The sequence below is a fragment of the Guillardia theta genome (assembly GCF_000315625.1).
Source record: "Guillardia theta CCMP2712 unplaced genomic scaffold GUITHscaffold_27, whole genome shotgun sequence".
In the NCBI taxonomy this organism is placed as follows: Eukaryota; class Cryptophyceae; order Pyrenomonadales; family Geminigeraceae; genus Guillardia; species Guillardia theta.
In genome coordinates this window covers 52,103-78,142 of record NW_005434647.1, presented here as the reverse complement: position 1 = coordinate 78,142, position 26,040 = coordinate 52,103, and the positions used below count along the sequence as shown (strand labels likewise).

The following is a 26,040-nucleotide window of genomic DNA, read 5'->3' as shown; positions in this document are numbered from 1 at the left end:
CTCCCTCCCTCCTCCCTCCCTCCCTCCCTCCCTCCCTCCCTCCCTCTCTAACTAAATGGTGACGAACAACATTGTGCAGAACAGCGTCACGTAACGGTATGGAAACCGCCCAAAGTTTTGCAACGGGCTGTAACGTTTTGTCTTACGAGGCGTAGCAGATCTGTTACGTCGGGAAGGGCGCATGGCGAAAGGGAAGCGAACGGAGTCGCCGCTGGACGCGCAGCGGAGGGCGACGGAGGAGCAGAGGACGGCGATGAACTTGACGGTGCTGCAGCGCATGGACCCAGAGGTGATGGAGGTGCTCGAGATGTCCCGGCATGTCGTCCTGTACGCCTTCGACTGCGCCGGGCAGAGCTGGAGCAAGCTAGATGTAGAAGGGTCCATGTTCGTTGTGAGGAAGAGGAGGGCGTTTTCATGCATCATCCTCAACAGAAGTGGGCTAGAGAACTTTGTGCAGGACATCGGGACGTACACGATGGTGCAGATAGAGGGGCCTTACCTGATGTGCACGAACTCGACAAACAATCAGGTGGTGTAGAGGGCCGATGGTGTGATGGAGGTGGCAGTAAGAGATGTGCTGATGTATGGGTGCGATGTAAAGTTTTGTCTATTCTTGTGTGAGATGTCAAAATCCCTGCTCGCGTGTACGAGGTCTCTGACCCTGACTTTCGGTTTGGTTAACAAATACCCACGTGGAGGTTGACGTTCATGTAGGTTCTGGGATTTTGGTTCTACAAAGAAGAAGAAACAATAAAGATAGGAAAGCTCTTTAATGACCTTGTGGAAATATGCAAGGTTAGAGCTTGGGCATCTCTTCCAGCACTTGTTCATTGCCAGGTGATGCAGGGCGGATTTCCCGTCGAGCAGAGCCAAGCAAAAGGATACGGGGCAGTGGAGCAAAACCTGAGTATGTCAAGACAGAAGATGTTCACGAGTTGGGTTGACTCTTCCTTCAGAAAGCATTCTTGGCATCGCACCTGTCGATACCGGTGATGGACGGAACTTGCATGTGTTGAGGACTAATAAACCTGCAGGCCCGGCTGCGTCCGACAGGGCCACGGAGGATCTGAGTATCTTGAACAAGCATCGATGCTGCTGTGCTGACGAGTCGCGGTCAGAGGGTCTGCTCGGAATCTCCGAAGGACCTCAGCACAGCGAAGCCAAGGCAGGGGCGCTGCCTCCGGAGAAGCCGTCCGTTGCCCGACCTCTCGAAACTCCTTTCGCCATCCCTGCTAAGCTCGATGCTGGGGCAGAGATCATGAAGATGATGTGAAGGCTGCTTGCATGCTTCTTCTCTGCTCACCCTCTTCGATCTTCTAGCAATGCTGGCAAGGAGAGGGAGCCGCTGCCTCCGACCAGGGGACCGCCGCTTGTAGATACGCCAGTGCCAAGGTATTGCTGAAGTCCATCGAATGTCACTGAGACGTTGACACGTTCAGCTCTCCTGGAAGTGAGATCTTGGCTATGTTGAGGAACTCGTTTCCAGCTCCTGCCGCTCCTGCTGCTGCTGACGTCACAGATTCCTCAAGCGCCGCTCCGCACGCAGCCTCCTCCTTCCCCAGGCAAGAGACAGCCTCGAGCTCTGCCGCGGCGATTCTACCGGATCCATCGATCCCAACCATGACCCCAGCGAGTCTCCTCAGGCAATCAGTCCAGAGGACGCGCAAAGGTGAGACGTGTTGAGTTGTGAAGTTCGAGGCTGACCTGGAGGCGATTGCAGCTGACTTTGTCATGACGAAGGATCAATTCAAACGGGTTTGTTTTGGTTTGGAACCTTGTGAAGAGAAAACTAAGAATGTTTTCTCAGGCTCTGGAGGATGCGGTAAAGGACGATGCTTTCGTATCAGAGCTCTACGAGCAGTACCTGAACCCAACCCGCGGTCAAGGAGAGACAAGAAACCATTAGAAGTGGTTTAATGAAACATAGAAACTTTAAAGAGTCTTGAAAGAATAGGAGATACGCTCAAGCCAGGTGTGAGATGTTGCCGAAGGCACTGCCAGAGGTCTACACAAGCAAGTCAAGTCAGCAACCTCACATCGAACACTAAGGTGGCTCACCATGTATGTCGACTGAGCTTGCAAGTATTCCGTGTTGACAGCTGGGTAGGCAGGGCCCTCTCCTGCTGTAGGGATCGCACCCATCTCGGTAGGTTTCCCGTTCTGCCAATAGAATAAGTCGACGAGACCCGAGACAAGAAGATCGACATCAACTCACCTGCTCGGCCTTGGGGAATATGGTGCTCAAGCCGTGCTCAGACGCGTCCAGCCCGATGTCCTCGATCTCCTCAGAGACACGGAAACCAACAGTGTACTTGATGAACAAGAAGAGAAATGTTGAAGTGCCGCAAACCCAGGCGATGATGCAGAGAGCTCCCACCACCTGTACAGCGAACTGTTCGCCGCTTCCACAGGCTGTATTCAAATTGGGGTACGCAGCATACTGAACATTGGCATCGGTGCAGAAGATGCCAACACAGAGGATTCCCCAAAGGCCGCAGAAGCCGTGGACCACGCAGGCATCACAGGGGTCGTCGATCCTCAGCTTGAGGATGAGGTAGTGGCCGCCGACAAGCACGAAGGCAGCGCCACCTCCGATGAGGAAGGCCATCCATGGATTCACCACTGAACAAGAGGCCGTGATGGCAACGAGGCCCGCAAGGATCCCGTTCAGGCCCATGGAGATGTCGTAGACCCCAGTCACGATCTTGGAGAGCAAGGTTGTAACGATGGCTCCGGCAGCAGCAGCGATGGTGGTGGTCATCGCAACCTTGCCTGCGATGTTGGCAAGGTTGCCCGAGATCTTGAGGGTGGACCCACAGTTGAACCCGTACCATCCGAACCAAAGGATGAAGACTCCGAGAGACTGCAGGGTGGTGTTGCCTTCGAAGAGCGTGTGGACTTCGCCGTTGGGGCCGAACCTTCCTTTCCTTGGACCAATAACGATGGCGCCGATCAGGCCGCAGAATCCTCCAACCATGTGCACGACGCCAGAGCCAGCGAAGTCGATCATGCCGTTGGATCGCTCGTCACGGTTGAAGATTGGCCGGGCATTGCCTTGGGAGTCAGGGTAAGCACCCCAGGCGGAGAGCCAACCAGATCCCCAAACCCAGTGAACAATGACGGGGTAGATGAAGGTGGAGAGGACAGTCGAGTAGATGAAGTACGCCTCGAGCTTCGCGCGCTCTGCAACTGATCCTGCAACAATCGTAGCGCAAGCTCCCGCAAAGGCCCACTGGAAGAACCACATCTGCCAGTTATCTGATCCTCCACCACCTGAGCCGTTATAGACAGCTCTCAACCCATAGTTGGAATCTCCGATAAAGCCCTCACGGTCTTTACCAAAGGCGAACCCATACCCAAGGAGCCAGTAGCAGATGGCGGCGATGGATGCGTCGATCATGTTCTTGAAGAGAATGTTGGTGACGTTCTTGGGGTGGACGATACCCGCCTCCAACATGGCGAACCCGGCCTGCATGAAGAAAACCATCGCACCTGCAAGTTCAAATCTCAATCAACTGTGACATTGACCTTCGTTAATCTCACCAGTGATGACCAACCACGCGACGTCCATGTCACGAGAGTTTCCATCAATCAACTCCTTGAGCGATTCCAAAGTCAGAGGGGCTTCGTCGGACATGATGCTGCTGCTGCCGCAATGTGTCTGGCTCCGTGCTTCCTCTCGTGGACGGCGGAGCTTATAAAGACAAAAGAGCTGTCGGGGGGAACGGCTGGGAGTACCCTATGACCCCCTCAAAAGAGATATAAAAAGGGGGTAGTGGTCCCAGTCAAAGCAATCGAGAAGGAACGAAGGTAGGTATCAGAAATGGGGAAAGATGGGGGTAGGGGTAGTACAAGACGGTCCCAGTAAAGGGTGCATCTTATTACTCCACCCACCACCCCCCCACCCTCACTAATCCGAACTCACGTGGCCAGAGGCCGGTCCCGGGGACTGTACGGGTCAGGGTACCACCCCTTTTGTTCCTCTCTGTACGGTACGGTCATGTATGAGATATGGGGGGGTCCTGGGGTAGTGATTGAGGGCTCACTGAACTTGCGAAGAAACCTTCAAATCGTATGGTTTCGGTGCCGTACTGTCAAGAGCCACGAGGTCATGCCCTTTTCTCCTTCTTGCAAGTGCGTAGCCACAACCTCGTGTCCGTTTTTGACCAGCCAGGCCGCAGCCATCCGGGCAAGGCATCGGATGACTCAAGGTCAACCGCCGGGCCTGCCGGCCCGGGGGCCTCTCGGAGTTACTCCGAACTGACTTGCCGCTTACTGACCGTACCGTACTGTACCGGCGTGAACCTGCGGCCGGCGGCCCGGGCCGGCGGCGCCGCCCGGTAACTGAGCGGCCCGCCACGCCGGGCGGGCCCTGGCGTCGGTTGAATGGGCCCCGATTACAGTTGATGCTCAATCATGTTGATCTTATGTTTGGTTAGTTGAATTGTTTACTGGAGTTTTTTCTTTCTTGGTATTGTTTTTCGTTACTGTTGAAAATTCATGCGCGGCAATTCTATCAAGCCTTACACATTCGGATGACTCCTCTCTTCAATCCGCCTCTCATCCCAGCCTCAATTTGTTTGATTGATCATCGAATAGGAAAAACAAGCGCTGAGCCTTCCCCTGAGCCAGATTGGTCGGTCGAATATCAGCCTGATCGGACTCGAGCTTATTCGATTCATATTTTCTTGATCTTTGAGTAGGATCAAATGGAACTACCAGGAGATCTGGCGGAAGTTTAACTTCATGGAGCTAGGCCGCTGTGGCATGGATGATAACTGGACTCCTACTTCTGGATCGGCGAACAAGGTACAACTGCACAACAGGCTTCAAATGCCTTGAAACGGATGTTCCAATCTCGCGGCAGCAATCTCTGGTCACAAGTTCTTTACGGTTCAAAATTTATCTTTTGGTCTTCAAATGCCGGCGGGCACGCTCTCTCTCTCTCTCCCCTGGCAGTCAGACTCACTTATCTTATCCTCCTTCTCTCGTCATTGCATCAGCTCGCCAGCCGGGCATCTCCCTTATCTCTGCACTGCACATCTAATAGCCCTGCATGAAAATCTTCTTCAGAATGGACAATCTTTGACTGATCGTTATTGCCTGCTCAGGCCATAACCGGTTGAAACTTGACGCAGACAGTCTTCTCGTATCTCGACTTGGAACTCTGCTGACATTCTCTTGTTTGTGTGACTTTCTGACGTCCCGGCCGATGTAACGTACTATTTCAGAAACTCGGGGGGAGGATGGAGCGTATGCCAGCCGTGCCAGTCAGACTCGCCGAGTTAACTTAACTTACAAAACTCTCCTGCTACTAAAGGTCCTCTCATGTCTGGATGCGGCTTGGGTTTCACATCCTGGCATCATAGTACAGTCTATCTCTCATGTGCTCCTCAATTCTGGTAAGTTTGTGTGCATTAAACTCGGTCTTGCCAGTGAGCAAAAACTGTCTTGTTACAAGCGTGATATCTGCGTACTAACTACTACCCGGTGAAACGGTGCTCCCGGGCCGTCACGTCCGACTCGGACTCCGAGTCCGGCGGACGGTGGCATTGACCGTCGGACCGGTGTGCCCGGCGCGCCGCTACGGCCTGCTCACTGAGTGAGGCTCAGCGGCTAGCAGCCCGGCCAGCCTGTGAGCGGCCGTGACGTGTGTGACCGTGACCGGCGCCCGATCGGCGCCCGGGCCTCCGGGCGACGGCCCCCCGCCGGGCTCCCCCGTCGGCCCGCTGAGGCTCGGAGGGCCGTCTCGCGGCGGCGTGGCCGCTTACTAGTACCAACCGTGCGCGGCCCCCGCCGGGCCGGGCCACGCCACCCGGCCCGGGCCCGGCGAACCGGCCGGGAGGCGGCCGCGGCCGGGAGGCGGCCGCGGGTGCCATCATCCTGAGTCGCGGGAGTCGGACCGTCAGTCGGCGACGCCGGCCTGGGGCTCCAGCGCGCGCCGCCGCGGCTGCTCCGAGGATGATCCGAGCGACTCCGATCACCACTGCTGTGACCGACCCAGTGCGCGGCCGCTGAGAACTGCGCCGCCACGGTGACTTTGACTCTCACCACGGTACGGCCCGTCCGGGCGGCCGCCCGCGGTCACCCCGGGCCCGCCGGGTGAAGAGAAACGGCCAAGAGGCGTGAAGGTACGCCAGGGGAAGTATAGGAGAGGAGAGGAGAGGAGAGGAGAGGAGAGGAGAGGAGAGGAGAGGAGAGGAGAGGAGAGGAGAGGAGAGGAGAGGAGAGGAGAGGAGAGGAGAGGAGAGGAGAGGAGAGGAGAGGAGAGGAGAGGAGAGGAGGAAGAGTTGGAGGTCAAAATCCTACGATCAACCAATGGCAACGAGTCTTCCGCTGTCCATCGGAGGCAGGAGATCCGCAGGGATCGAGGAGATGCTGGAGAGGTTCAGGTCGAACAACAGGACGCTGATGCACAAGCTCTACTCGCTCGGGGTCAACGAGATTGAAGAGGATCGTGCGAACGAGTTGCCCATAGCGTCATCGAGAGGGATTGTGCAAGGAGATCTGAATCAGTGCTGGGTCATCAAAGGGTACCATGCCATGACCCCTGCTGACCCTCAGTCGACCATCCACAACGAAGGGCTTGACGTGATGTTCTACGCCAACGGGTGGGAGGGAGACATGAGAGACGAACAGGCGAGCTTGCAGTCCTGTCAGTTTATTGTGCGAGGGGAGACAAGCTTTCTGAGCATCGAGCGATGTACAAATTGTATCATAGCCTTGGACTCGGTGAAGGAGGCTGTGCTGGTTGTGGACTGCAGCAACATCATCGTGATGCTGGGCAGCGATGTGCCTCCCGTGACGGTCAAGGAGAGCGTGGGGGTCGAGATCGTCATGGGGCAGCAGAAGAGGAGGGAGGAGGTTCCCATCGAGACCAAGAACTCGTGTGGCTGCTTTCTCTCCGTTGTTGAGGCCAAAGCTGAGCCCGTTCTCGCCAACGAGCTCCTCCTCTCGCGCAAGAGAAACGCTGGTGACTCACCTCTCACGTCCCATGGTTGGCCTGCTGACTCTCTGCAGATATGATTCCAGACCATATGATCACAACAATCGACAACGGAGCAATCTTCACAGTGTGTAAGAACGAGCAGTCGATGCTGAATCAAGGTAAGACTTCAAATCTTGTTTGCTCCAATTTGACACCAATTCATCGTTTTAATCAAAATCAGCACACGTGCTCATGGCAACCAACTACAACATCATGCCGAATCAGTCGTGAAAAACTGTTTCTTGCGTGCCCATACTATTGTGTACAGTTCTTTTAAGATATGATCAGCTCTGTCAAGAGGAAAAAAGCTTTAGAAAAACTGATTCTCGTCATATCGCCCTGGATGCATCTGTTGCATCTGTTGCATGTGATTGGTCGCCGGCGGGTAATACTCGTTGCTTCTCTGCATGGGCATTCGTTGCACATACCCAGCGTTGGATGTCGACACGGAAGCAACGCCGATGGGGCTCTCGTCAGATCCGACTTGCAGAGGGACCTTGGAGACATTCGCCTCCTGATACATGACTGACCTCTGCTCGCCTTCACTCTTCGGGCTGTACCGCTGGAGAGGTTGAACAGCCATCTGTGGCGATCTGCCATAACTGACAACGTTGGTGTCGACGTGCTGCACTCGCATCCCTCCGTTCTCACGCTGAATCTCCTGAGCGCTCTTGGCGGCTTGATCTGAATTCACCATCCTAGAAAGATTTGTCTCCAGCTGCGCAATTTTTGTGTCTTTCATCGCAAGGACCTGACAGCAGATTGAGGCGAGAAAATGGACGATAACACTAATAACAATGTGTGAAAGAACAAGAACAATACCTGACGTGTGTCGAAAAGAGCTCGCTCGTAGTGCTTCAAGCGTTCATTTGTCCTTTCCATCTGCATCTTGTACATGGATTCAGATTGATGCAATTGATGTTCCATTGCAGAAATTTTCATTCGATCTTGCTCCTTCTCCTTTGCGAGCGCTGGAAGACAGCCGACGTCAGTATGCATGTCAAACATAGAAAGATTTTGACACCTCGCATCTGAATCTCAAGTCGGGACATCTCTGCTGACTGCGAAGATGCAGAAGTTAATGCTTCAGCTGCAAGAGCCAACTTCTGATTAGCATCTTGCAGCTGCTTGTGAAGAACGTTTCGCTCTTGGTTCGCTTGATTTTGAACTTCTTCGATTCGCTTAGCTTTTGCTGCAACGTCTCTTTGAAGATCGGAGATACTAGACTGCTTCCTTCGGATATCCTCTTGCAGGGCATGTCTCTCTTCGTCCGACTTCAAAGCATATTCGGAGTGTTTCTTGATCTGATCCATCAAAGCTTTGTTTTCTTGATTCATTCTTTGGATAGCTGCATTCAGATCCTCAATATGTTTGTGCATTGCTTGCTTGTCCGACAAATGAGCCTTCTCGGAAGACTGTGCGATTCCTTGAATTCGAACCTTCTCTGAATCGCTCTCCTTCTTCTCCTTCTCCAGTTTCTTTATCTGATCCTGGGCAATCGTGTACGCATCTTTCATCGAGCTTATTTGAGCCTTTAATTTCCCAATCTCCTCCATATTCTGATTGTTTGATCTCGCTGATGATTGCTGGTTGGCGAGCAATTCATCATGCGAATCCTTCAAGCTCTGTTTCAAGCGAGAAATTTCCTCATCAGCCTTTGCAAGCCTACCTGAAAAAATTTGAACTTGCTTTGTGAATTGTTCCTCTTGATGAGCGAAAATTTTGTTTTTCGTCTCAATCTCTGTAGCCTGCTTTTCTATTACATTCTTCAGCTCCTTCAAATTAGACTCATATTTCTCTTGGATGTTGGAGAGAGTCATCTTCATCTCTGCTTCTTTCTGTTTTGTTTCCGCCTTGTGTTGTGCAGTGATTCGTTCCAGCTCATTATGATAAGATTCACTGTTCTTGCGATTATCACTCTCTAGTTTCTGGACTTTTTCTTCACTGAATTGAAGCTTTTGATTGAGCTCAGTTTTCTGTTGATCTCTCTTGTTGATTTCTGACTCGAGAGTTGACCGATGTATGTGTAAATCCTGTATGGACTTTTGTTGTGTAGAAGCGGTATCTTTCAGCCCTGCGATCTCTTTGACAAGCTTCTGAACAGAAGCCTCATGACTCTCTTTAGCATTCTGCAATTCTTTCGAAACGGTTTCCTTCTCCAGGTATGCTTTTTCCAGATCCTGTTGGAGAGTTTTGCTTTTTTCCTGAAGCCTTCCAAGCTCAGTTTCATACTTCGTTTTCTCAGATGTTAGTTCCTGGTCCTTTGACAAGGACAGACTTCTTAATTCTTGCTCCAAAGAGACAATCTTGGATTGCATGTCCTTTGACTGCTCATCCAGAGCATTTCTCTCTCCGGTCAATTCCTTGATCTGAACCTCAAAAGCCAATCTCGATTCCGCCTGCTTTCCCAGTCAATCCAACGCTCAAGAAGGTTTTGCAGTAGCTACCACTTGCTTGTATCGCTCTTCCGCTTCCGTCAGCGCTGACTCTGCATCTTTCAACGCCGCTGACTGTTGCATATTGTTTGAGACAGAGAGGTCATGTTTCTCCTTCAGCTCAGCATGTCCTTTCTCAAGTCCTTCACAACAGGTTAGACCAGGAGGATGAATGCCAGGAGCACCTTCTATCTTCTTGCTCAACTCCAAGATGGTCCTCTCGCTCTCGGCCAGCTGGCATCTCACACCATGAGAAACTCCACACCTCACAGTTTGAATACCTTTGCTTCTTGTTCCTTGTGCACGGATTGATTTTGATTTTGCAGTTTTTGTTGCGATTCAATGAGTTCCTGCTCCGCCTTATTCAGACACTGCTGCAAATGCTGGACTTCCTTCTCTTTCATTTCAATCTGATGATGAGACTGGCAAAGCAAAGTGTCATGATGGCACATTCGGATGTGAGCCAGCAGAAACACCTCGTTGAGACCCTTCTCGAGTTCAGCCATTCTGTCTTTCGTGGTGTCGCTTTGCCCTGCTTTGATTTTCAACTCAGACTCCAACTGCTCGATCCGTTGTTGCTTCTTGTCCATCTGCATTGCGTATGCACTGTCAAGCAGATTGATCCCGCAAGGCATGAACAAACCTCAGAGCACATGGAATCTTCCTGCTCCTTCATCTGTTTCTTTTACAAGTGTCAGGTGGATGCTACAGGACATGGCATCATACCTGCAGATCTTCAAATTGAGCCTCCAAGAGATTCTGCCTCTTTTCGAACTCTTCTTTCATTGTATTTGCGGAAGCTGTCTCCTCACTACATTGAACATTCAGTGATCTCACATGATGTGCATTTGCTGCTTGATGCCTCTGCGATTGGATCCGACTCGTCAGCTCTGATTTCTCACGCTCGTATTCAAGAATCTGGAAATACAACATCAACATCGGAGATGCGAGACCACAGGTTGCAGTCACTGACTTTCTTCTCCAAGAGGACTATTTGGCTATCCACGGACTCCTTCGAGGCAGAGTTCTGAGCCTTGAACGCCAACTTTCAATTCCAATCACAACACACAGCACGAGGCCACCTTGACATCTGACAATTCGGCTTCTTTCTTCTGCAAATCAGCCTTAAGAGTGTTGGCTTGTCGTACACTATCCGAAAGTTCTTTCTGAAAAGGAATTAAGGCTGCAAACAGACAGTAGAGATTGTTTTACTTCGAGCTTTGTAATTCGCTTCTCAAGGTCTTTATTCTTTGTCTTGTTTTTCTCCTGTTGTGAACTTTCAAGATCTTTCACTTTGCTATAAAGTAACTATGTTCAGAAACGAAATCTGATCAGATGTAGTAAACCTTTGTGCTGTTTTCAGACTTTCCAGTGCTTCAGCCTTCTCTGAATTCACCTTTTCAAGGAGGGTTTTGCTGTCTGAAAGCTCCTGCAGTCACTGGTGTAAGACACAAGATCAATGCTCAAGTGTCAGGATCATTCCTTCTGGAGAGCATCCATCTGGTTGGCAGGTACACTGGCAGCCTTCTGTTGATCCACTTCGTCTTTGAGCTGCTTCAAGCGTTCTTGTAGAGTTAGGTTTTCAGCCCTATTTGTCTCAATCATTCCTCATCTACAACAGCCTCATCCTCTTCATCCTGCACCTGAAACGCTGCGATTCGGCCTGCATCTGCATTTGACTGGCTTCCATCCTGTACAATTTTTCTCGTTCCACCCTCCTGTGATGAAGTCAGCAAACTAGATCGATCGTCCAGGCAACATTCACAGATTTTCAAGCAACTTTGTCTTCTCCAGCAACAATGACTCTCTTTCAGAGATCAAGTCCATGAGCTGCATCTTCTGCTCCAGATTTCCGCTTTTGGCTTCCGCTTTCTTGGCCACCTCTTCACGAGCTGGATGAACCTGTGTCTCGTCGGCACTTCTGTGCATCTTGTTGTCATGGTTTTCGGACAAGCCTGAGGCAAGACTGTGAGCTGTCTCTCACACATTGAGCGAGACGCTAAGTTGCATGAACAAGCGCAAAGCAAAGTAGGCGGGGCACCTTCCGAAGAGTGTGTGGGAGTTTGAGGCGCCGCGGGCCCTGCTGACTTATTGTTGGCATTTCGCTCGGGTATTCTAGGAGCAGAGGACTTCTGCTTGGCGTCTTGGGAGGGTGGGGGGCGGGAAGGAGGAGAAGCTTTGCCGGAGGGAGGAGCGAACATGCCGGCGGCTGGTGGAGCTGGTGGGTCGCCTCTGCCACTGTGTAAAATTCGGTAGTATCAAACAATACAAAGCTGTACTACTAGGACGCTCCGTCTCAGTACCTTTATAACATTATATCATGAATGGTACAACTGATGCTAACTGAAATCATAAAATGTTTTTGTTTTATATTTGTAGATATGACCGTAGCTGTTACTACCAGTAGCCTATCAAAAAACGAACTCTAGCATTTATAGTTGTTTTAAATTCGTGACATTCGCTTCCAGAGGACTAAAATCAGTACGGGGCTGTATACTTCGAGTCTCTTGTGGTACTTCTTTATAATAGATTTAATTTAGTTCCTGTTGAACTGGCTCTTGAATAAAACTCATTTTAAGTTTGGGCAACTTTGGCAAGTTCAAGTCCGGGCCTCCGAGGGATGACCGACCGTCGGTACTATCATGATCCGGGATCATCGGATCATCGGATCATGCCGGACCGTACTGTAACTTCTGAGTGATCGGATCCTCACACTGTGAGTCAATCCGCTTGCCACTCTCAATGACAGTGATCCAAACTGAGAGAACCGTTGAACTAAATTGAAGACAGCGTTGGCAAGCCTGAGACAGAGTCGGAGCCTGAGCCTCACTGCAGCAGCCAGAGAACTTGATCGGAACCGTTTGTAAGCCTGACCCCCGGGCCCGCGACACTCACTGTGACAAGTTCAAACTTTCACCCCCGCGCTCGGAAACTGGCGACCATGGGCCGGGCCTCAGTGACCGGCGGCCCGGATCTGAACTTCGTAGTAGTAATTAAGTTAGTCAGCCTCCCCCGGCGTACTAGCCTGAGTCAGTCAAGCAACCCGCACTGGCCGGGCGGCACTGCGGCACGTCACGAGTCATGCGCCAGGCTGCCACGGCACTGCCGGGGCCGGGCCAGTCACGGTCCGATCCGATCACGTGACTAGGACACTGTGACCGTCCGTACTGCCTGGCAGGGCCTGCGGGCGGCGGCCCGGTGCCGGGCCGGGCCGGGCCGCGGGAGGTGATCTAAAGTGTTGGGGTCAGGGGTGATTGAAAGGGAAACACCACGGGTACAAATGGAGGATTTTAACCGGGTGGGATGTGTTCACTCTCCTTTTATTCATGTGGGTGTCAGCCAACAAGGGGGTAGTGGGTACTCTGCCGGCTTACTAAGCGCAATGAAGGTGAGCACGATGGAGGCAGCAAGAACATGCGGAAGCCGATATGATAATGCGTGACGAATGAGCCCGACAAACAATGAACTCAATGATGATGAAGGTTGAGAAGTGCTAGAAACATCCTTTATCACTGAAACAAGGTCCATATCACCCACATTGTACATTGCTGCCCTCACTCAGTGAAACTTTTCTTGCATTCCAAATTGATAGGGAGTATGAGTGCAATGAAGCGGAACATCCTTTGAAAATTTTCAGCAGATAAGTATATGTGTAAAAGACACTTTGGGTTCCAGTGAGTTAGTATCTTTGACACAGAGAAAGAGTACTTCAAAACTAGTTATGATGGCTTCACGAATCTCAACCCTTGCATTCTTCTTGTGTTGTCGATTTTTGCTCTGACAAAAGAACTTGGAGTTTGTTGCTAGTTTTGCTGTACATAGAAAGGAAGTGCCGAGGATGTCTGAAAACATCCGACATATAGTCGTGTTACAACGTATGTTGTTAATTGCACCGTAACGCTTTGCTTGGTTTCGTAAGAGTGAGAGAAAGATGATCCTCAGGGCGAAGCTTCATGGCGATTTCATCTGACGGCATGTTGCAGTTCATCGATGTCCTGCATCGCTCGGCTGTGGTCGGACTGTTTGGTGTGACAATCTACGGAGGTGGATTCATTGCTGTCCGTCTGATGGACGTGAGAAGAAAAGCACGTGAACTCAAGGAATATGCTGAGCAGAAAGGTGTGAGCTACGAAGATGCTGCCTTGCAGGTGAGATCTTTCGTTCCGTCTGTTGCATATTATCCTTGGCACTCTCTTTGGGAACCTTGAGTGATTTTTAATTGTGGGAACCATGATTTTTAATCTGTGCCAAGATACTGACACAGTTTGTTTCACAGCTCGGGTACAAGATTCAGGAGAATCAATCATAAAGAGATGTTTCATCAATAGATTCTAGATATTTCTGAATTGAATGGAGTTGTCAGCTGCTCTGTTCCTTGCCAGAAGCCAGTTTCTGATCCGAGACCTGACGGTCACGGTGAAACCGTGAAGTAGCCGATGCCTGATGGGGTTTGGTCGGAGTTCAGGCTTAGAACTTAAGTTAAATGCTTTCAGTTTGTAGTCCTTCTCAATGTTGAGCCTGTTCAAGGAGTCCCGTGCAGCGGCCGCGCGGCGGGCGGCTTGACCCGGTGACCGCTTCGGAAACTTCCGAAGTTCGGCCGTCGTGACTGAGCCTACTCAGGTGAAACCGGCCCTGGCCCGGGCGGGCCCAAGTTGACAGACTCGCCCGGCGGCCCAGGCTGGCTTGGCCCACTCTCACTCAGTAGGCCGCAGACTCCGAGCCACTCCGACACGGGGCCCCGGCGCCGGACTCAGGGCCGGGACTCCGGGAGGCGCCGGGCCGCCGGGCCCGGCCGGCCGCATCCGGGGGGCCCGCCGTGTGAGTCACGTCCGGCGGAGCCGCTGAGCCGACCGGCGGCCGGCCCGGGCTGCCGCGAGTGAGGGCCTGGCACTGGGCCGGGCTATGACTCCGAGTCGGTGTCGGTGACTCACGGCGCGGCCAGGCCCCGGCGTAGCCAGTGACAGCCGGCCCGGGGCCTGTGAATGGCCGCTGAGGCGGGCCGCCGCCGAGTTCGGAGGCTTCCAGAGAAAAGTTCTGGAATGCAACGGGATAGTAACGGTCAATCTCGTACAATATCATTCCATGTCCATCGTCCATGCGTGTTGCCATCTAGCGTACCTTGCTCTCGCTATACCTCCGCTCCTCTACCGCCTTCTCTTCTTCTCTCTTCTTCTCTCTCCGCGTCTCTCTCTCACTCCCTCTGCCTGCCTTCCTGCCTTCTCTGCTTGCCTGCCTGCCTGCTTGCCTTCTCTTTCTTGTAGATTTCCCTCCCTCCCTTCTCCACCTCCTCTTGCTTCCTCCTCCTCTCTCTCTCTCTACTCTCCACCCATGAAAATTCATTCACAATCGAACCTTCTTCACCTTCTCCCCTCCGCTCGAACCCCTCATCCCTGCCCATTCTCTCTTCCAGTTCACCCACTCGTTCAAGTCTCTACTCCCCGCTGTTGTTACATGCAGCTTTGCGGGAACACTATCGCTCGTTCCTTGACCTCAATTCTCTTGGTTTCGCTGCACGTTTCCTTCTGAGCATTAACGATCCAATGCATTCACTTGTTTTCCTTTTGATTGAGTGCTCGTGTCACGCGCATAATAGATCACCATCGTCCATTGATCCAGCTCTTTCTGACAAGGAGATTTCAAGTTATTTAGCATGTGATACGATCTTGTTGACGCTACTCCTTCTCAGGGTGCGGAGAAACCGATGCCGGCAGCAGCTTTGGTATGTGACCTGGACTTGGTGGCATGAGGGATGAGGGCTGACGGGTGTCGTGCTCTTCTCCCCGCAGGAGACCGACTCGGCTTCCGACGATGAGAATCTGGAAATACCCCTCTCAAGAGACGAGCAGCGGGCAAGATGGGAGTCGGTAGGTTCCTGTCCTGAATCCGAACGCCTTGCAAGCTAGTCGGCAGGTGCAGAAGGAGCATGAAGCGAAAGAGCACAGGGTCGGAGACGTCTGGTGGACTTGTTGGTGTCTTGATGCTCTGCGGTGACACTCTTCTGTCCGTCAGGTATGTCATCAGTCAGCGGTGGATGGACACCTTCAACGGGTACATGAACGGGATGGTGGATGGTGATTGACTGAGATCTCCGACACACAAATGTTGACGAGGGCTATGCAGATGCTCCTACCGAGATCATGAACTACGTGTGTTGAGCTGATCCGTGCTTCCTGCGTTGAGGCGTCTCTGCAGGACATATTGTTGGACGGTGTCTCGCGCGAAGGCAAGAATTCTTGGAGGCATTCAGAGGATATGGAGCAGGAATACCAGGTGCAGTTTGATTGCCAGCTTTCAAAGCCTCACGGCCCGAAGTTGTTTCCTACAAGCTCGCGCGGAACTCCTACACACGACGCGAGCACGTCTTGAGGTATGGCCTGAAGAAAGGAGAAGACTTCACGGCTGTGCCAGAAGCGCAATTCAACCTGCTCAAGGTACAGACTTGAATGGCTGGTGTTGGCCGTGACAGTGATCTTCAAGTCGTGGTTCGGGGGTTCGCATTGGATAAAACGACAGCTTGTCTTGAAGGACAATGTTGTCGAGGTGGAAGCATACCCCATCCAGGTTCCTCTCCCCTCTGCGCCGCCAATGTTCTCATGCAACTGCCGTGCAGCTCTGGGTGGAGAGACGCCGAGGCGACAGTTGTGAAGTTCATGCGTTACTGATCAGCTGCAACTCGACCATCGCAAGGTGAAGACGCTCTGGAGGCGCATGGCGATCAAGAGATGCTCATGGCAACTCAGGCTGCAGGAAACTGTCGGAATGGTCCTCAAGATGAGTGGCAGACCGGAAGTGGAGGTCAGAAAGAGAGACGGGTCGGTTGTCCATCTTCCCAAAGAAACTCACGTAAAGCTTCAAGACCTCAACGGTGACCCAACACCTCTCAACGTCTCCTCCGCCTTTCATCGAACTCACTCGCCCGCAGTCTCCGACTTCGACACGCTCTTTGTCAAGGAGTTTGACGACGACGACGACGACGACGACGACGACGACATTACCATGGGCAACTCGATCTCGACTACCCAAGAAGGAATCAGGTCATCCGAGCTGCTGGATACCAGGTGAGGCAGCAGTGAGGGTCTAACTCTGACCCCTCCTTGCTCGTCTCTAAGACCTCTCCTGCAGTCTTACTCCTCAAGACGCTGCGGGCTACATCTATGGGCCCTCGCCTCGCCCTTGCTCTCCTCCTGTCTCTGCCTTCTGCACAGAGCTCAGCGCCGCTGAGGGAGACGAGCCGATGGGCAGTGAGCGGGAGCATGACGCGACTCCTCAAGACCGTCCTGCCATCCTGGTAGCCCATCCCTCGCATCCCTCGACCGCTCTGCTGATTCCCAAGCAGCCAGGAAGAGGTCTCGTTGGCCTGTCGAACCTAGGGAACACCTGCTTCATGAACTCGGCCCTGCAATGTCTATCCAACACAGCAGCTCTCACCAACTACTTCCTTGGACGTAAGACCCTCCTCTTCTTCTTCATGCTCCCAACGCTCATCCTCCCTCTCTCCCTCCTCGTCTGCTTTTCGATGAGAATTTCTCCTCTTCTTCTAGCCACCTGGAAGGATGATCTCAACCCAACCAACCCCCTTGGCAACGGCGGGGCCATCGCGGAGGTGCTGGAAGTTTATGCAGCCCGTGGGAGGCTCGTGACGTCTCCTTGCAGGCGTACGCGAGTCTCGTCGAGCAGATGTGGTCGGCTTCGAGCACCATGGCAGGTGCTCCCACTCCCAGAGGCGGGCCTGGCGAGTCCTTGACCTGCTGCCAGTGAGTCCCCGGCACGTGAAGCAAGTCATCGGAAGGTGCGCCCCTCAGTTTGCGGGGTTCCTCCAGCACGACTCGCAGGTCTCCGTCCACGTCAGCTGCCCTCCTTCTGACCCCCCGCAGGAGCTGCTGGGCTTCCTGCTGGACGCGCTGCATGAGGATTTGAATCGAATCCGATCGAAGCCTCTGATCGAGATGCCGACCGGCGATGGCACCAACGACAGGTGAACCTGCTTCCCAGCTCTCGCCCAGCTGCTGACAGCCGAGCAGGGAGGTATCGGAGCTGGTGTGGGAGCGGTACAAGCTGAGAAACGACTCGATGATCCAAGATTGTTTGCGGGGCAGTACCGCTCCGAGCTCGAGTGCCCCTGTGGCAACGTCTCCGTCTCCTTTGACCCCTACAACTGCGTCACGCTGGAGCTGCCGCAGGCAGGGGTGAGGAGCCTGTCGACCACAGCTGAGCTGCTGGTCAGGTGACCGACTTCGTGCTCACGCTTATGGCGCACCATCTCAACAACGCGGAGAAGCCGATCAAGGTCATAGCTCGCCTCCCAGCTGGAGTTTTGCTGAGGGAGGGCTGCAGGTCTCTTTCTCGCTTCCTCGTTCTGCCGTCATCTCGGACCTCAAACGCGAAGTCGCGAGTTTCATGTGTGCGAGTGGGAAGGTGATGGTCATCGCTGAGGTGAGGAGGAGGTGGAGGAGGAGGAGATGAGAAAGATCGGGCTAAAAGAGTGTGTGAAGGTTTGGGATGGAAGGATACAGAGCGTCTTCAACGATTCCGATCGTCTGTGGGAGAGAAGGTGCATGATGGTGGTGGTGGTGGTGATGATGATGACGACGACGACGATGACGACGTTGATGATAAAGAGAGCTCGTAACAATTGATTTCTCTTTCTGCAGGAGGCCGACGATGCCGATTGATCTTCACGCGTACATACTGGAGGACAACGTGAGCAGGTTGGGATGCAGTTGGAAAGGAATGCTTGCTTGCTCGCTCTTCGCCTGACTTTCACCACAACAGTCTCTTGACTGAGGCCCCTCATTCGCTTTCATCTGACCCTGTGGGAGGCCCTGAACCAGGCAGGCTGTCTCACTCACTTCCGTCACCTCCTTTTCTTTCTCCTCGTCCTCCTCTCTTTCTCTTCCTCTTTCTCTTCCTCTTCCTCTTCCTCTTCCTCTTCAAGCTGATTGGGTTTGCCCGTCTTGTGGTGCGGGTTATCCTTGTTCATCTAACTTGTGATGTTGGCCAGACACGACCTCGAGCATCGTCAACGTCAAGGTTTTACTGAGAAAGTCAAAGAAGCTAGTGAGCTTCCGATCTCCTTCCTCCTCCTTCACGTCCTGCTGACCTTGCTCCCGCTCCTCGTCTACGTCCTCCTCCCTCCTCGTCCTCTCTCTTGTCGTGTGCTGACGTCTCCTCCCAGATGTCCTTCACCCCCATGTTTCCCTCCCGTGTCGACACCACCGTCTTTGGGATCCCCTTCTTTCTCTCCGTCTCACCTCAGCATGAAGGCGTCGTTTCTCTCCGGCACAAGGTCGCTCTTCAGCATTCCTAACCAACCGTCTCCTCCTGCCATTCTCCTCCCCCCCCCCTCCTCCTTCTCCTCCTCCCTCCATCTCCTCCTCCTCCTCCTCCTCCTCCTCCCCTCCCTGGGCTCCTCCTCCCTCCTCCCTCCTGGTCCCTAACCGTCAGCAGGTTTACCGGGCGATCTGGCGCTACTTCAAGTCGGACCTCATGGAGCAAGTGAAGGAGCTCGACAGGTAGGCAGGAGAGCCTCTGCCTGAGTGACACGGGAGCAGGAGGGGGGACGTCAGCCTGGGCGACTGGGAGGAGAAGATCCCCGACTTGCAGCAAGCGATCGTAATGAGGAGGGTGCGGACGTACTACGATGAGGGACAAGAAATCCTCGACGACCACGACGTGAGTGGAGGGGAGAGCGTGCGCGGGGGCTGACGGGGAGGAGCAGATGGGGTTGTTGGAGGACGGCTGTCTCATAAGCATCGACTGGACGGAGGAGGGAGTTGAGAAAGTGCTGAATGCGACTGAGACAGAAGAGGTAGAGGAGGATGAGAGTTAGAGGAGCAGAGTGAGCGGATTGTGAGAGAAGGGAAAGGGGAGAGGAGGAGGAGGAGGAGGAGGGGCAGGTGGTGTTGGTGGGGGGTTTTGGGGGTGGGGGAGGAGGAGGTTCTGCTCTGGCATGCTGAAGAAAGCTTCAGGTTGAAGTGCATGAGTCAGTTGATAACCTTGTGAGCTCCAAGGAGAACAAGGTGAAAATCCCGTTGTGGTTGTCTCAAAGGCATCAAACGCATCTGATTTGAAATTTTGCAATGTTTTCTTCGACTCTAATTTGAATTCTCATTTTGCTCCTTTCCACCCTCACCTGAAATCTCTCCCTTTCTGCAGAGTGGCAAACAGATCACGTTGCAGGACTGTCTCACCAAGTTCACCTCCACCGAGGTCGGCGGCTGTCGCTCAGTCATTCGTGTTTTGACAATCTCCCCAGACTCTCTCGGAGCATGACATGTGGTACTGCTCACGTTGCAAGGTATCACATGCAGAAGCCTCTATCCTCCCTCCCTCCCTCCCTCTCCTCTCTCTGCCCTGTCCTGCCCTGCCCTGCCCTGCCCTGCCCTGCCCTGCCCTGCCCTGCCCTGCCCTGCTCCTCCTCTCCTTCACTTTGAATGTTTGCCCTGCTCGGCTTTCACTTGAATCTGAACTGACGTCTCAACCTCTCGTAGGAGGCGCGAAGGGCAAGAAAAACAATGTCGTTATGGAGTGTTCCAAAGTAACCGTCCTCCTCCTCCTCCTTCACATCCCCCTCCTCCTCCCCTCCTCGCCATTAACCCCTGCTCTTCTTTCGTCTCCTCTTCCCCCTGGTCTCTTGTTCCTCTCTTGCTGCTCCTCCCCTCCTCCTCTGCGGACGATTCACTTCTCCTCCACAGCTTCGTCATCTTCCACCTCAAGAGATTCTCCGAGGACGAGAGCTATGGGGGAAGGTGAGGCTTTCCTCTCCTCCCCTTCCTCCCGCTGACGACCCTCCGACTCCTGCTGGTCGAGCAGGGAGAAGATAGAGACCTGCGTGCAGTTCCCCCTCGAAGATCTCGATCTCTCCCCCTACGTGAGTCTCCTCCTCCCCTCTTCCTGGTCTCCTTATCGTCCTCCCCTCAGGTCCGCAGCTTGCAGAGGCCAGGGGATGCTGAGGACAACCCTTACCTCTACGACCTCTATGCAGTGATCAACCATTATGGGGATGCGGGCTTCGGGTACCAGAGCGACTCCTCTACCCCTCTTCGTCTTCCTCCTCCTCTCCTCTTCCACATGTGCTTATCCTCCCTGTTTCTTTTCTCCGCTCTCGCCGTCTCCTCTCTCAGCATCACTGCTCTCTGACCAGCTCTCTCAGACACTACACGGCGTTCGCTCTCTCCCCGGGCAACGACCAGTGGTATCTCTTCGATGACTCCCGAGTGACCAAGGTCTCGCCCCCCTCCCCTTCCCTCCCCCCTTTCCTCTCTCCTCTTCCTTGTCGTGGCTCTCACCTCTTCCACTGCCTTATCACGTACACGAGCAGGCAGCCAAGGAGTCAGTCTGCAGTCAGGCCGCCTACGTTCTCTTCTACCGACTGTGAGTGCCGAACCCTTCGACACCTGACGCGCTGACGCCGTGGCAGACGCGAACCCTATGAGGCGCTCGAGTGAGGAGAGGAGGGGGGCTGCTGATATTCTTTCTTGTGATATACGGTGAACTCTCGTGACCTCTGCTGGGCTCCTCCTCCAGCTCCTCTCACTGCGAGTCCGCAATGGACTCGACGAGTTTCCATTCGCCGTCAAGGCTCTCCTTCCATAGCGTCACCTGCTCCTCTGCTCACAACGCTTCTTTCTCCCATCACACTGCTTCACCTTCCCGTCTCCGCATGACACCGCGAGCACGTTGCCTGTCAGCGACCAGCTCACGCGCCACACGACAGCATCGAACGTCGGCAGCTTCTTGCAGGTCCTACCAGCCGTCACCGCCTGCACACACCTCCAGCAGAGATCCACCAGGCCTTGCCGGGTGCTTGGCTCCAGATCATGACGACCTTGTCTTCCGCGCAGCTCGCGATGGTCTGCCGATGACGTCACATGCGGAGGTCCAGCAGCACCTCGTCACCTGGACGGGCAGGCCGAGGCTGGGGGCCCATGCTACATCCCTGACCCAACCAGAGTGCTGAGAGCTCTGAGACAAGATCAGCATGGGACAGCATGAGTTGGTTCCGGCTCTCTCGCACCTGATACATGCGGTTGAACTCCTCGTCGAGCACCACGTCTCCCGATTCCTTTATCCTCCAAATCCTGACAACTCCGTCGCATCCTCCGCTCACAAACGCTGACAACCAGGTCACTCGCTCGTTTGCTCCCCTCTTCTTGTATGCCACCTGCTTGTAGCGACGTGGCATTGGCCGTAGTGCTCGAGCCAGGAGCAGCAGCAGGGGCCCATGAAACTGCATTGCAACCGATCTGATGCGCGTCATGCACCACACGCTCGTCCCACGAGTTGTCCCCTTGCCCTGCGAGATCGAGTGAGATCACGAGGCTGCCAGTCTGTCCAGCACCTCTCCAGCTCAAGATCGAGATTGTTCCATCAGCTGAAGCGGCGGCGAGCTTCAGCCCGAGCTCGTGGGGGGCGAAGGCGATGCTGTTGACGGAAGACTGATGGTCCGCGTACTCGTAGATCTTGGTCCACTGCTGAAGCTGAACCTCCTTCCACACACAAACCTGGAAAGACCAGAAGACTTGAGCATGCGAGGGATATAGCATCGTACCGTACCTTGCGATCATACGAGCAAGAGGCTAGGATGCTCCCGAACTTGGGGTGAGCCCAGGCAACCTGAGGCCAGCAGATCAATGAAGAAAGGCAAAGACCGAGTTGCAGAGGGCAAGACCTGCCAGATGGGTCCCTCATGCGCGGCGATGGTAGCGGAAAGTTGGTGGGACGTTTGATCCGGGGAAACCTTGGAGGAGGCGTGAGGGGGCGAGGAGGAGGAGCAAGCAGCTCACGTCAAAGATCTTGATGAATCGATCCGACGAGCACGTCGCGAGTCTCTTCCCGTAGTAGTCGAGCTGCACGTCATGCTAGCAGGAGAGTGAGAGCACTGTCAAACACCAACAAGGCTTACAATCATGTCTTCATGCTGTGTGTCGATGGATGAATCTGGCATGGGCCCTTGAGATTGTGGCTGAGCGACCATTGCAGCCATCCTGAAACTTGAATTCATTTGATGTCAGTGAAAAATATCATTCCAACTCTCTCGACGTTTCTTGTTTGCTTCCACGTCTGCTTGCGCATGTTTGAACCTACCTCATGAAGGATATTGGTCTTCCTAATTTTCCAACACAACAGCTTTCTGCACTCTTCCCCTTGATACTTTTAAACTTATCGTCCTTCTGACTGCCTGCCTGCCTGCCTGCCTGCCTGCCTGCCTGCCTGCCTGCCTGCCTGCCTGCCTGCCTGCCTGCCTGCCTTCCTGCCTTCATCGCTGCTTCTCTCGCTGCTTCTCTACCGCCTCCTTCCTTCCTCTCCTCGCACGCCCGTGCTCATAGAGCGAAGACCCTCTGATGACCCCCTACCCACTAAATTCCTATGTTTGGATGGGGTGAAGGTGGTCAGGTCTCTGACCTGGCACTCTCAATTCAGAGAAGGGGTGGGGTTGTCGAATTGTGGGGGTGCATCGACGGGAAATGGGGGGTGGGGGTCCAACTGTTTTCTTGTAACAAGGGGGTGGATTGAGCTGCAGTCAAGCCATTCGTAGTGAAACGGTGGGGTGAAAGCTGGGTTTTAGAGGGGTATTCTGATGACCAGGGGTGGTGAGAACTGAAGGGGTGGTTGATAATTGCAATTCTGAGGCGGACTCTAATTGATCCAGATTGTGCCAAGGGGTGAGGTACCGGGAAGGAGGGGTGAAATTGTGGTCAATGGGAGGGGTTCTTTGTAGGTCATGGGGGTATGTCAGTGGGTGCAGGGGCAGGGGTACAGGAAGGAAGTTGGCGGGAACATGGGGGACGCAGACCGACTGCCGATGTCGAACGTGAGCAAGATCATGGCGATGAACCTGCCGAAAGGTGAGTGAAAACCATGGCGAACGAAGGTCGAAGCATTCAGAATAGGAAACAAAGGTTGAGGCGTTAAACGTGAAGAATGAACAATCGATAATTGAGAAGGGAAAAGAGAGAATGGGGAGAAAGGGAAGAGACAGGCAAGAAAGGAGAATACAGACATAGCAGGGAAGGAGCAATTTTAGCCAGGTGGGTCAAGAAATTGCGATGGAGGAACGGGAGTGTGGAAGTTTGAGATACAACAGAGGATAATGCGGGAAGTCTGGACAAAGCCAGCAGGAGAGGCTGCCGAGGCTTTGAGGAGATGAAAAGATGACATGACAAGGATTGAATGATATGAGAAAGAAGACATCTTGACATGATATCTCATCCGAAGATCGAATGTATAGTTGAGTACATGCGGAGATGTATCGGGTGGACGGAGTCGAGTAGAGCGATGTTCCTGTGGTTGGGGATGCCGCGAGAGAGTGAAATTGCAAACAAACTTTGTGAGGAGGGTGAGGATTCTGTGAGATACAAGCTGCGAACTATGAGATACAAGCTGCGTCAAGTGCGGTGGTCACATGGGGTTCTAACGCGATTCTTGAACTAGACGTTGCGGTTGCAAAAGAGGCAAGGGTCGCCCTGTCGGCATGCGCAACCGTTTTCATACATTATATCACTGAGTTGTATGTTGCTCTGAGATCATTCTCATCTACACCCTCATGCTTGTTCATCAGAGCTGTGCAACAATGTGACAAGAGGAAGAAGGTTACTCTCAACCCCGAAGACATCATCGAGGTAAGGTTCCTTGTCAAGCCAAGTTGGTTCGAAGAGTGCGATTGCCTCCTTGCAAGCACACAGTGATATGCAACTCTCAGGCGCTGAGGGAAGCAGAGTTCGAGGAGTTTGAAGAGACTCTGGTGCAATCTTTGAACAACTTTAGAAATCAGATCAGCAACGCCAAGAAAACCTCTGCTGCCAAGCGGCAGAAACTGGCGGACCCAGAGGAGGCTGGAGCAGACAATGCAGGTGATGTTTGCCATGGTGAGATGTGCCGCTCACATGCAGCAGGACAAGCGATTGATAACGACAACTCTGCTTCTCAGGCTGATGGTGGTCAAGATGATGAACAAGTGGCAGAGTCGGAAAAAGCCTAGACCCAATCACAATCGCCTCCACCATGCTCTCCTCACTTGGAACGCGCTGCATAGACATTGTTTTCCTGTAAAAATACCCTTTCTCCCTTAAAGGCTCTTCAAGCAAACTCTCTTGCCTTGAACCGTGTCTGCACACGAGAAACAATCTCAGTACATCTCCGGTCACATTCGCATGAATCCACATCGAAACCTCCCTCGACGCCGATCCGACAATCACACAATGTATTTACTTGATCACATATACTTAGCATCTCAAAATCACATCGAATCTCTGCCTCGTTACAGTGAGGCAGCAGCCAGCATAAGTTCAAACCTTCGAGAGAGATATCACTGGTGCTCTCTTGGCCCTCCTGCTCGGAGCAAACCTCCGATTGAGCATGTACGAGCTCTGCTGCAGCGCGGCTCGCTCCAAGGACATCTTTGCCAGGGTGTTTCGGATCTGCGGGAGGTAGGTATTGACATTAGTCTGAAGGTAGATTGGCTCTGACAGGGACGAATCCGTCCTGTCTGCGGACTCCTTCGCTCCGATCGCTCCTTGTCGCCCCTGCTCTCTAGTGAGCGCGTTGCTCGAAGGGTCTTCAGCTCCCTTGGGCTCGATCCGTCTCCAGAACTCAACCCCGCCTTTGACTCTCTTGACAGCAAACTTGTTCTTAGCGGCGAAGACAATCTCTTCGGCATGCTCTGCCTCGGAGAACATGGCCTTGGTATTCTTCCTCTTGCCACTGGGCTGCTGAATAGGCGGCAGTGAGGAATCCAAGGACTGCATGTTCTCAGAGCTTGTGATTGAGGAAATGCTAGGCTGGGGCAACACCTCTCCTTCACTCTCCCTTCCTTGTTGCGCAGCAAAGAATCTCTCCTGTTGTTCAAGCATGGATGCGCGCTCACGGAGCAATTTTACGACCGAGTGGTTCACCAGAACATTCTCGTACTTGCGATGCCACAGCGACGCGACATAGAAACTATGACACCCTTGCATGACTAGCTGATTGAAGTCAAATGCAATTTATCTCTTGGGGTTTGGATCTTAGACTCACTTAAAGTGTGTTGCACTGAGAAAAAAAAGATCTCTTGCAGTTCCTGTTATGGAGACAGCAGTGGTGTACTAAACGTCCAGGATAAGAAAGGAGCGGACGTGCGGTAAGAAAGAGACAAACGAGAAGTGCTATCGAGTACCTTGGGTGACAGGCTGACAGAGAAGCAAGAATTGCATACGAGGAGGAGGCAGGATAGAGAGAGGAGTGTGTGTGTGTGGTGGGGGAGCAGGAGGGGGGGACAGCTGGCGTGGTGGCGTGGGTGGACGAGCGAAGTGAACCTTCCACGTACCTGACACAGCAGGTCACAGGGATCGAAATGAGGACAAGTACCGTGAGTCGCAGGATCCGGTTCCACCAGCACCCCAACCTGACCCACGTAGGGCTGGCACCAATCCTCGTTTGCAAAGGATGCAGCTATCTTGACTTTCTCTCCTGGTTTGATCCTCTTGTCAAAATCTTTGACGATCCCTACACCACAGTCAGCAGGACAGCAAACAGCAGTCTCAGCATGTGACCTCTCCCCGCATCACTGACAGTCCTGCCTCGGAAGTCATCCAACACAAGGTCAACTTTCGCCTGGCTCAGGTCCTCCTTCCTCCTGAC

The 26,040-nt window shown here is 53.3% G+C and overlaps 10 protein-coding genes across 10 annotated transcripts; 5 read left to right on the top strand and 5 right to left on the bottom strand.

Annotated features, from left to right (window-relative positions):
• The first annotated feature begins 167 nt into the window (after positions 1-167).
• GUITHDRAFT_152140 (hypothetical protein) lies at positions 168-1,535 on the top strand. The gene is made up of 6 exons (XM_005833966.1): positions 168-651; positions 715-795; positions 847-892; positions 1,254-1,269; positions 1,321-1,392; positions 1,440-1,535. Exon 1 carries the CDS (start codon positions 182-184, stop codon positions 536-538), a length of 357 nt encoding a protein of 118 aa, XP_005834023.1. The 5' UTR covers positions 168-181; the 3' UTR covers positions 539-651; positions 715-795; positions 847-892; positions 1,254-1,269; positions 1,321-1,392; positions 1,440-1,535.
• Positions 1,536-2,206: 671 nt separating this feature from the next.
• On the bottom strand, positions 2,207-3,487 carry GUITHDRAFT_69969 (ammonium transporter; the record flags this gene model as incomplete). The annotated part of the gene is made up of 1 exon (XM_005834167.1): positions 2,207-3,487. The coding sequence occupies one exon, from the start codon at positions 3,485-3,487 to the stop codon at positions 2,207-2,209; it is 1,281 nt and encodes a 426-aa protein (XP_005834224.1).
• A 2,831-nt stretch (positions 3,488-6,318) lies between these two features.
• On the top strand, positions 6,319-7,026 carry GUITHDRAFT_137660 (hypothetical protein; the record flags this gene model as incomplete). The annotated part of the gene is made up of 1 exon (XM_005833965.1): positions 6,319-7,026. One exon carries the CDS (start codon positions 6,319-6,321, stop codon positions 7,024-7,026), a length of 708 nt encoding a protein of 235 aa, XP_005834022.1.
• A 114-nt stretch (positions 7,027-7,140) lies between these two features.
• GUITHDRAFT_152139 (hypothetical protein) lies at positions 7,141-7,959 on the bottom strand. Its single transcript, XM_005833964.1, has 2 exons — positions 7,811-7,959; positions 7,141-7,739 (listed from the first exon to the last, which is right to left on the bottom strand). The coding sequence occupies exons 1-2, from the start codon at positions 7,913-7,915 to the stop codon at positions 7,299-7,301; spliced, it is 546 nt and encodes a 181-aa protein (XP_005834021.1). The 5' UTR covers positions 7,916-7,959; the 3' UTR covers positions 7,141-7,298.
• Positions 7,960-10,899: 2,940 nt separating this feature from the next.
• On the bottom strand, positions 10,900-11,433 carry GUITHDRAFT_106953 (hypothetical protein; the record flags this gene model as incomplete). Its single annotated transcript, XM_005833963.1, has 4 exons — positions 10,900-11,011; positions 11,067-11,141; positions 11,189-11,344; positions 11,408-11,433. 4 exons carry the CDS (start codon positions 11,431-11,433, stop codon positions 10,900-10,902), a joined length of 369 nt encoding a protein of 122 aa, XP_005834020.1.
• A 1,357-nt stretch (positions 11,434-12,790) lies between these two features.
• GUITHDRAFT_152138 (hypothetical protein) lies at positions 12,791-13,755 on the top strand. The gene is made up of 3 exons (XM_005833962.1): positions 12,791-12,811; positions 13,407-13,571; positions 13,700-13,755. Exons 1-3 carry the CDS (start codon positions 12,806-12,808, stop codon positions 13,730-13,732), a joined length of 204 nt encoding a protein of 67 aa, XP_005834019.1. The 5' UTR covers positions 12,791-12,805; the 3' UTR covers positions 13,733-13,755.
• A 1,369-nt stretch (positions 13,756-15,124) lies between these two features.
• GUITHDRAFT_106951 (hypothetical protein) lies at positions 15,125-20,870 on the top strand (the record flags this gene model as incomplete). Its single annotated transcript, XM_005833961.1, has 35 exons — positions 15,125-15,142; positions 15,210-15,287; positions 15,334-15,380; positions 15,433-15,494; positions 15,544-15,569; positions 15,616-15,693; positions 15,832-15,984; positions 16,034-16,110; positions 16,164-16,288; positions 16,346-16,481; positions 16,546-16,711; positions 16,760-16,868; positions 16,965-17,026; positions 17,077-17,128; positions 17,179-17,255; positions 17,298-17,398; positions 17,445-17,460; positions 17,520-17,609; positions 17,648-17,710; positions 17,758-17,824; positions 18,425-18,480; positions 18,599-18,709; positions 18,871-18,935; positions 18,975-19,095; positions 19,142-19,231; positions 19,392-19,442; positions 19,579-19,632; positions 19,679-19,720; positions 19,914-19,960; positions 20,118-20,171; positions 20,236-20,293; positions 20,344-20,438; positions 20,576-20,648; positions 20,744-20,796; positions 20,843-20,870. 35 exons carry the CDS (start codon positions 15,125-15,127, stop codon positions 20,868-20,870), a joined length of 2,601 nt encoding a protein of 866 aa, XP_005834018.1.
• Positions 20,871-20,955: 85 nt separating this feature from the next.
• Positions 20,956-22,399, bottom strand: SEC13 (secretory protein Sec13; the record flags this gene model as incomplete). Its single annotated transcript, XM_005833960.1, has 11 exons — positions 20,956-21,024; positions 21,072-21,168; positions 21,213-21,277; positions 21,322-21,385; positions 21,459-21,569; positions 21,601-21,718; positions 21,764-21,926; positions 21,979-22,038; positions 22,094-22,162; positions 22,209-22,283; positions 22,328-22,399. The coding sequence occupies 11 exons, from the start codon at positions 22,397-22,399 to the stop codon at positions 20,956-20,958; spliced, it is 963 nt and encodes a 320-aa protein (XP_005834017.1).
• A 1,301-nt stretch (positions 22,400-23,700) lies between these two features.
• Positions 23,701-24,403, top strand: GUITHDRAFT_106949 (hypothetical protein; the record flags this gene model as incomplete). Its single annotated transcript, XM_005833959.1, has 5 exons — positions 23,701-23,761; positions 23,857-23,932; positions 23,984-24,044; positions 24,125-24,275; positions 24,318-24,403. The coding sequence occupies 5 exons, from the start codon at positions 23,701-23,703 to the stop codon at positions 24,401-24,403; spliced, it is 435 nt and encodes a 144-aa protein (XP_005834016.1).
• A 307-nt stretch (positions 24,404-24,710) lies between these two features.
• On the bottom strand, positions 24,711-25,379 carry GUITHDRAFT_137655 (hypothetical protein; the record flags this gene model as incomplete). The annotated part of the gene is made up of 1 exon (XM_005833958.1): positions 24,711-25,379. The coding sequence occupies one exon, from the start codon at positions 25,377-25,379 to the stop codon at positions 24,711-24,713; it is 669 nt and encodes a 222-aa protein (XP_005834015.1).
• Positions 25,380-26,040: the final 661 nt, after the last annotated feature.